At 46.3% G+C, this 9,281-nt stretch overlaps 1 protein-coding gene across 5 annotated transcripts in view; it reads left to right on the top strand.

The window, feature by feature from the left end:
* Positions 1-811: 811 nt before the first annotated feature.
* The window catches only part of LOC116062368 (platelet-derived growth factor receptor beta-like), a 37,502-nt gene continuing 29,032 nt past the window's right edge, over positions 812-9,281 (top strand). Inside the window, exons 1-5 of one of the 5 annotated variants that reach the window (XM_031317031.2) lie at positions 812-1,021; positions 2,516-2,582; positions 5,401-5,469; positions 5,591-5,670; positions 6,571-6,766. In XM_031317031.2, coding sequence (XP_031172891.1) covers positions 5,412-5,469; positions 5,591-5,670; positions 6,571-6,766 — 334 coding nt within the window. In that variant the 5' untranslated portion in view covers positions 812-1,021; positions 2,516-2,582; positions 5,401-5,411. Of the gene's footprint in view, positions 1,022-2,508; positions 2,583-5,400; positions 5,470-5,590; positions 5,671-6,570; positions 6,767-9,281 lie in introns of those variants that run through there. The other 4 variants (XM_031317033.2, XM_035990801.1, XM_031317034.2 and 1 more) reach the window with 4 other exon arrangements.

Below are 9,281 nucleotides of genomic sequence, written 5' to 3' on the forward strand. Positions count from 1 at the left end.
TCTATCCACCCTAAAGTATTTTTGACAACTGATTGTCCGTGTGGTTTTATTTTCTATAAAAGCTTATAAAACATAGTTAATCTATAAACATCATTTGTTCAGGACAAACTGGGCTATTAGAATGTGTGTGCTGCAGTGAGGTCACTTGAATGTTGAAAAGGTTGTAGGCTGTAGTCTAGAGTCAGCTGGAGAAAACAGAGGGACTGGCCCCCTCTGCTGGACTCCTGCAGGCACTGCAGTCTGTTTCTTACCATAATGTGTCTGTGTGTGTGTGTGTGTGTGTGTGTGTGTGTGTGTGTGTGTGTGTGTGTGTGTGTGTGTGTGTGTGTGTCTGTGTGTGTGTGTGTGTGTGTGTGTCTCTGTGTGTGTGTGTGTGTGTGTGTGTGTGTGTGTGTGTGTTTCCTATAGGATGGAGAGTGCATGCAGCCCGACCCTAACACTACATGAGTGGAAGTTTCTGCAGCTTTATTGATCCTTTAACTGATTTATTGCTCATCAATGAATCAACCTGCTGATACACACACACACACACACACACACACAGAGACACACACACACACACACACACACACACACACACACACACACACACACACACAGAGACACACACACCCTCTGCTGGACTCCTGCAGGCACTGCAGTCTGTTTCTTACCATAATGTGTGTGTGTGTGTGTGTGTGTGTGTGTGTGTGTGTGTGTGTGTGTGTGTGTGTGTGTGTGTGTGTGTTGGACTGGCTTTATTTCCTGTCAGAGAGAGGAGGGGGGCGAAAGACAGAGAGACAGATTGAAAACAGACGTTAGCTCTCTCTCTCTTTCTCTCTCGCTGTGAGTCAGTCTGTTGGTTTCCATTCGTCGTCCGTCTGGAATGAGACTGAAGAGAAGACGAAGAGGAGAATAAGAGGAGAGGAATAAAAGAGGACGAGTGAAGGAAAGGAGAGAGAAACACAGTGAAGAATAATAGGAAGAAAGAGAGGAGGAAGAGGAGGAAGAAAGAGAAGAGGAAGAGGAGCAGCATCAGAAGGTTTGAACCACCTAAACATCTCTTTTGTTCTGTTTTCTGTTTCTAACTCGGCCTCCTCTGATTCTGCTGAGTCGACTGATACTGCAGTACAAGTACCTCAAGTCGACTGATACTGCAGTACAAGTACCTCAAGTCGACTGATACTGCAGTACAAGTACCTAAAGTCGACTGATACTGCAGTACAAGTACCTAAAGTCGACTGATACTGCAGTACAAGTACCTCAAGTCGACTGTACAAGTACCTAAAGTCGACTGATACTGCAGTACAAATACCTAAAGTCGACTGATATTGCAGTACAAGTACCTAAAGTATGTAAATAGTATCACCATCTGAGATGCTGGAGAGCTTTTATTGTGAAACTAACCAACCTGCAGGACAGAGGAGGGAGTTGATCTGGAGCAGTGATACTACTACTACTACTACTACTACTACTAATAATAATAATAATAATAATAATAATAATAATAATAATAATAATAATAATAATAATAATAATAAATCAAAAACCGAAAGTAGAAGCAAGAAATGAACCCAGAAACATAAATGTGATGAAATATAACAGCTTAGCTGTTGACCAGGTCTAAAACAGACTCTCCATCTCTGTCTGTTCCCATCAGAGCATCATACGGCACATTCAACTTTATGGTAAACAAAGAGTTATAACTGTCTCATGCTACGTTTCCACGTGGCCGGCTATTTTCATAAACAGACATTTCAACCTCTGGGTTTTCTAAAACAACATCGTGCACAGCTGTCAGTTTTCAGAAAAGTGTTTGTTTACACGTCCCCGTGTAAATATGCTGTCAAGAGCACGCCAGACCTGTAGGTGGTGGTAACGAGACCTGTAGGTGGTAACGAGACCTGTAGGTGGTAACGAGACCTGTAGGTGGTAACGAGACCTGTAGGTGGCAGTGTAACGAGAAGCTCAAGCGCACGTTAGCCAATCAGAATCCAGAAAATAGCAACAGCAGCAACAAATCACTTCCTTTTTCTCTATTAAACAAAGATGAAACCTCCGTTTGTCTCAGTTTACGCAAACAAAGTTTTCCAAAATCTCCCCTCGGCTGGAGTTTTTAGAAAGACTCAGAGTTTTCAGAGGAGAGTTCTCCGTCTGCGTGTAAACGAAGGGCACAAACAAAGGGAAATGTCTCCGTTTCTCAAAATAACCATGTATGTGTAAACAGGCTATCAGCCACATCTAGCTGAATAAAGCTGTGATGATTTCTAATCAGCGTTTAACTGTTTGTTTCCTCTCTAATGCCACATCATCTCTAGTTTGGGTCTTTTTATGTCTTATTAATGTACATTACTATATAATGTAGGTGTTTGCTGTGTAATCAGGGTATAAGTGCTGGTGTTCTGTCTAAAGACCATGTTACTTCTCTTTTGTCTAATTTAATACAAAGTACAGCTTATTACATCTTTTAATGTTCTGTAAAAGTGTAAGAAAGTGAGACAAGTTTGTTATAATCAGCTTTTAATTAGTTTCAGAGGTCAGTGGCAGCAGATCTGAACCAATCAGGAGCCAGGAAACCTTCAGCATGGAGCAGTAACGGCCAGGTGAGACACCTGCACTCTTCAAGTCTTTCTCATTCCCAGAGACACGATGGTCGCTGGGTTGATCCTCACGCAAGACATCAGCTGGACCACAGGATTACAACTACACAGTGAGGAACTACATAACATGAATCAGACGACGCTGACAGTCAAAACTCTGATCTCTTCAGGAAACAACGACCTTGAAGCTAGCGAGCTCCACGCTGAATATCCAGCCTGTTCTCCTGAAGCATTCCTTCAAAAAGATACCAAAAGTTAAGCACTGGAATTCCTAAGCAGTCCACGTTTTGTTACTGTATGCACAGGAGGTTCACTACATTGACGGTTGCAGGTGTGTTCAGGTACCTGTCTGTCTGCAGGTATGTTCAGGTACCTGTCTGTCTGCAGGTATGTTCAGGTACCTGTCTGTCTGTCTGCAGGTGTGTTCAGGTACCTGTCTGTCTGTCTGTCTGTCTGTCTGTCTGTCTGTCTGTCTGTCTGTCTGTCTACCTACAGGTGTGTTCAGGTACCTGTCTGTCTGTCTGCAGGTATGTTCAGGTACCTGTCTGTCTGTCTGCAGGTGTGTTCAGGTACCTGTCTGTCTGTCTTTCTGTCTGTCTACAGGTGTGTTCAGGTCTGTCTACAGGTGTGTTCAGGTCTGTCTGTCTGTCTGCAGGTGTGTTCAGGTACCTGTCTGTCTGTCTGTCTGTCTGTCTGTCTGTCTGTCTGCAGGTGTGTTCAGGTACCTGTCTGTCTGTCTGTCTTTCTGTCTGCAGGTGTGTTCAGGCACCTGTCTGTCTGCAGGTATGTTCAGGTACCTGTCTGTCTGTCTGTCTGTCTCCTCGTCAGTTCTCTGGTGATGAAGACCGGGTCAAAACAGAACAAGATCCTGGCTACAAGTGGCCAAAACCAGGGATGCACCGAATCCAGGATTCAGCTTCAGATCCGGCTGAATATTGGGCTTTGTGACGGGGTTGGGTTTCTGCTGAACCGTTAGAATGTTTTTCCCACCAAACTGAACCCTACGCTTGCACGACGCGCGCTACGCTGGTCGCCGTAATGACGGCGCCGTTGATTACAGGAAGGTGTTTACGTAGGTGGAGCGTTCAATGCAGCAGGCTGTGAGAAAGTGGAAATGGAACTGGTGAGCAGAAAAAGTGATGTTTGGCAGAACTTTCAGTCAGAAGAAGGCAATTCAAGTCCAGCTACATGTTCAATTTACAATGCTGATTAGTCTGGTGGTGGCGAGGAACCTAAACTATACACAACATCACCGCTGTTACAACATCTGGTAGGAAACATCTGGAAGAATACCAGTTGTGATGAAGGAATCTACAGACAGCAGCCAGAATGCAGCAACTTCAGGTACAGCAAAGGAAGGACAGTCACTGTTTACTTCATTAATGAGTTTACTGTGTTCATGGACTGAGGATGGGACGAGGATTCAGCAGAATCTCAACCAGGGGATTCAGGATTCAGCCCAACCCCAAAAATCTGGATTCGGTGCATCCCTGGTCGATATGGGTTTCTCATGACTGTGTCTGGCATCTCCCTGATATTGGCTGGATGGCTTTCTTCTGGAAGATTCCAGTTGTGTAACTTTTTAGTTTAGAAGCCTTTATTGGAGATATGTCATGGTAAAGGTGGGGGGTGGGGGGTTATATTCCATAACAGTCGCTCTGAAGATTAATCGCAGGATTAAAGCCTGGCTCGGCCAACAGAAGGAAGCGGTCTCAGCCGTGAGCATCACTGAGAGGATCTGGGGCTTCCCCAACCTGATGGAGAAGAAAGTGACAACAAGCACGCACTTTCATCACTATAATGGAGCAGCTTTTCAAAATTCAGCCATTTCACCCACATTTATGGGATTGTAACTTACTTTGGTACGTACGTTCAGGTCTTTGTCCCAGATATCTCCACCTAGGTTCAGCAGGATTACTCTAGAAGAACTTCAGTTATGGCCAGTTACCTGCTACGCACTTCTGGCTTCAAACGGCAGTCCACAAACCAACCGATGCCACTGATGCTTTGGTCCTGCAGGACTGGACTCAGGGCACAGTGAACAAACAAGGAGCTGCAGGGCTGTGATTGGCTGAAAACTGTGTGAGGAACTGAATTTAAAGTTGTGTTAGAGAGTCTCTGCTGCCCACAGGAAATACTTTCCTGTTTATTTTCTTCTTCACTGGTCGACTCACATTCCTCTCACACACACAGTCAATGAGGCCTCTTATTGGCAGAGATCCCCAGGGACAGACACACACACACACACACACACACACACACACACACACACACACACACACACACAGACACACGCACACACGCACACACGCACACACACACACACACACGCGCGCGCGCGCACACACACACACACGCACACACACGCACACACATGCACACACACACGCACGCACACACACACACACACACACACACACACACGCACGCACGCACACACACACACACACACACACACACACACACACAGAGGAATGTGTTCAGGTCTGTTGGAACCATCAGAGCTGTGAAATGATTTAAACAGGCTTCTTCTGTTTCTGTGATGATTTCAGTTCCCTGAAATGTGTTTCTGAAAACATTTTCTGTGAGAAATAATCTGCAGCTGCTGAATCTGTCTTAACGGTCACTTTAAAAGATGTTCAGGAGTTTTCCAGAGACAGCCAGGCGCCTCTCATTTTGTTACCTGGATTCAACTTTATGCAACTGAGGAGCGGGAAACTCAACGGCCCGCTGTGATGCTCCCAGAATGCATTGCACAGAGACGCTGACAGTAGATACCGAGGTTCAGCTTTTAATTGGAAATTTCTCCTGTGATGTTCAGGAGCAGCAGCCATGATGGGGTCCACCAGAGGACCAACTGGGAGTCTGAAGGTGCTGCACTTCCTTCTGGGTACGCTTACTGACTATCTGTCTGCCTGTCTATGTGTCTGTCTGTCTGCCTGTCTCTCTCTCTCTCTCTCTCTTACTGTCTGTCTGCCTGACTCCCTGTCTGTCTGCCTGTCTGTCTGCAGGTCTGTTCCTGGTTGAAGGTCTGGAGCTGCTTCCTTCCTCGCGTGAAGTTCTGCTCAACTCAAACTCCAACTTCACTGTGGTCAGTAAACACCTGTCTGTCTGCACAGCTGTCTGTCTGCACAACTACCTTTCTGTCTGCATAGCTACCTGTCTGTCTGCCGGTGTGACTAGTTACCTGTCTATCTATCCGTCTGCCTGTCTGCAGGTGTGTTCAGGTAACTGTCTGTCTGTCTGCAGGTTTGTTTAGGTTCCTGTCTGTCTGCAGGTGTGTTCAGCTACCTGTCTGTCTGTCTTTCTGTCTGTCTGTCTGCAGGTGTATTCAGGTACCTGTCTGTCTATCTGTCTGTCTGCAGGTGTGTTCAGGTATCGGTCTGTCTGTCTGTCTGTCTGGCTGTCTGTCTGCAAGTGTGTTCAGCCACCTGTCTGTCTGTCTGTCTGCAGGGGTTTTCAGGTACCTGTCTGTCTGTCTGTCTGTCTGTCTGTCTGCAGGTGTGTTCAGGTACCTGTCTGTCTGTCTGCAGGTGTGTTCAGGTATCAGTCTGTCTGCCTGGCTGTCTGTCTGCAAGTGTGTTCAGCCACCTGTCTGTCTGTCTGTCTGCAGGTGTGTTCAGGTACCTGTCTCTCTGTCTGTCTGCAGGTGTGTTCAGGTCTGTCTGTCTGTCTGCCAGTGTGTTCAGATACCTGTCTCTCTGTCTGTCTGCAGGTGTGTTCAGGTCTGTCTGTCTGTCTGTCTGCAGGTGTGTTCAGGTCTGTCTGTCTGCAGGTGTGTTCAGGTACCTGTCTGTCCGTCTGCAGGTGTGTTCAGGTCTGTCTGTCTGTGTGCATGTGTGTTCAGGCCTGTCTGTCTGTCTGCAGGTGTGTTCAGGTCTGTCTGTCTGTCTGCAGGTGTGTTCAGGTCTGTCTCTCTGTCTGCCGGTGTGTTCAGGTACCTGTCTGTCTGTCTGCAGGTGTGTTCAGGTACCTGTCTGTCTGTCTGCAGGTGTGTTCAGGGTGGAGTCCTGTGACTTGGCGGTTGCCGACGGACTCCCAGGTGGACGGTGTTGCCGTGGAGACCCAGGGGTCCAGCAGCGTCCTGCAGCTCGTTAACGCCACCTGGAGGAACTCTGGGAGATACACCTGTGAGGAGGCGTGGGCCAATCAGAGCAGAGACATCGACATCTTCATACCTGGTCGAGGTGAGCAGATAATCTTGTTACGTCACTGCAGTCATGCACACACACAGAAAACCAGCGGTTAGGATTAAACGGTAGCTCACGGTGTCAGGAGGGTGCAGATCAGGACCCAAAGCAACGAGGAGGTAGCCTGGTCCTACCAGACTCTGGTCCACTAGCCTGGTCCTACCAGACTCTGGTCCACTAGCCTGGTCCTACCAGACTCTGGTCCACTAGCCTGGTCCTACCAGACTCTGGTCCACTAGCCTGGTCCTACCAGACTCTGGTCCATTAGCCTGGTCCTACCAGACTCTGGTCCATTTCATTGGTCCAGAGAGTCTGGGCACTCTTCATTGACAAGTGTTAACTTCGTTGAAGGCGGGTACTCTGTTGAAGTTTAAAACTATTGGATCTGCCCAGAGCCACTCTGGATCTGCCATAACCAATCGCTAACGTTGGGTCCTGACGTATGTCATGTGCATGTGCAACAAGAGGGGAGACCGTTAAGGTTTATAGTTAGCATTAGCATCGCTAGCGTTAGCCTTAGCCAACTCCTTCACCACTAACGGAGCGAACCCCTTTGGGAGGAGGGCCACAACATCATGGCCACCAACACAACTCAGCAAATACAGAAATACAGATACCAGGCACAGGCAGAGAGAGCACAGAGACTTATGCTGAGTCCCAGACACATTTCGTAGTCCATAAGTTACGACTTCAAGTCACAACTCACGACTTGGTAGCGTTCCAGGCAAAGTCACAATAAAACCTTCAATCTAGCGTTAGTTAGCGGCTACATAACATTGACGTTAGTTAGCGCTAAATGATACTAGCAATTTCTAGTCAGCGACATATTTTGGGCTTCTTTTAATAAACATAACTGTAGTAGTACACTACGTATGTGTATTGTTTTGCTTACAATGTGCGAAATTACTTTACATTGCCTATTTATGTCTATTTATTTCTATTTTCTCACCGTTAATCACCGGCGTCTGTACAGCATCAGCAGGTAGTCGCCATTGTTGTTTATGTGTGTGTAACCAGGAGTACAACGATCTGGTACGAGTTCACGGGGAGTAAGTTACGCGTTTGACTGCAGTTCCAGGGCACTTTCACAGGGAGAAGGTTGTGAAAACACGAGTTAGGGGTCGCCTGGAACGCAGCATACATGAGGCAACAGGGGAAGTAACGAGGGACAGGTGACACACATCAATCCAGGACACACCATCACCAAGGGCGGGAAAACAGACAAGGCAGGAAGTCAAAGAAGACATGACACAGGAGAAATGACATTACAAAGTAAAACAGGAAACTGAAGAATGAAAACATACACAATGATAGAATTAGGAAAACAAATGAGAAAGAACACGGGTAACACATAACCAGTGTTGGTCAAGTTACTTGGAAATAGTAATTAGTGACTGATTACTGATTACTTCTCCAAGAAAGTAATCCAGTTACTTTACTGATTACATATTTAGAGTAAAAGTAATTAGTTAATTTACTAGGTACTTTACTAAGTTACTTTTCAAAAACATGATGAACGACCTGAATAAAACAGTGGAAATTGGCAGCATGTCCTCAACAATATAGCCAGCGACGAGCTTCTTCAGTTCAGCGGCACTAAGTCCTGTCGCTTCGAAGTCTATTCTCACCTGTTTAGAGGAGAGGGCCCTCGGAGCTTCGCCCGGTGGAATTGGATGTAGCTGCAGCGGTCATGTCTGTTGGGGGTTCAGGGGTTCTGTCAGTGAGATTAACGTTCCTGTGCCAGCTTGCTAGGTGCTTGCTCAGATTTGAGGTGGAGGAGTTTTTCGCTGTAGATAAAAGTTTTCTTCCCACGCAGAGTGTACAGCGGATGCTGATGTTTTTGTCACCTTTAACCGAGTCAAACTCAAAGTAATGTCGGTACTTCCAAGCATTAAACGCTGCATGGTCCTGCTCTCTCCCGCGCTCCATGTTGTCTCTTGTTTAACACTACACATGTCAGTGTTGTCACGGCGCTCATACGTCATTGCCACTCACGGTTAAGTAACGCAGTAACGCAGCCTGCTTACGGGGAAGTAACAGTAATTTAATAGTAATAATACTAGTAAACTAATCTGGTTTTTGCAATTGTAATCCCTTACTTTACTCATTACTTGAAAAAAGTAATCCTATTACAGTAACGCGTTACTTCTAACACGTTACTGCCCATCAGTGCACATAACCATGAACAAATAACAGGGAAACAGCAGCACACAGGGAACAAATAGACATAAACATAAAACTGGAAATATCTAAACTGAAACCCACAACCATGACACACGACAGGCCGTAGTAAACCGGTCATCAGGTATGGCAACACGAAAGGTATAGGGCCCTATGTTAATATTAATAATTGATTTAAGTGCACCGCGTGAAGCGCCTGGTGCAGGTGCGTTTAGGGTGTGTCCAAATCCACTTTTGCTAGTTTGACGGTGTTAAAAAGGGTCCGTGTGCCGGGCGCATGGTTCTAAAGGGTTGTACTTAGTGTCTTCATTAATCAGAGGTGTGTTTTGGG

The sequence above is a fragment of the Sander lucioperca genome, chromosome 13, assembly GCF_008315115.2.
Source record: "Sander lucioperca isolate FBNREF2018 chromosome 13, SLUC_FBN_1.2, whole genome shotgun sequence".
Classification (NCBI taxonomy): Eukaryota; Metazoa; Chordata; class Actinopteri; order Perciformes; family Percidae; genus Sander; species Sander lucioperca.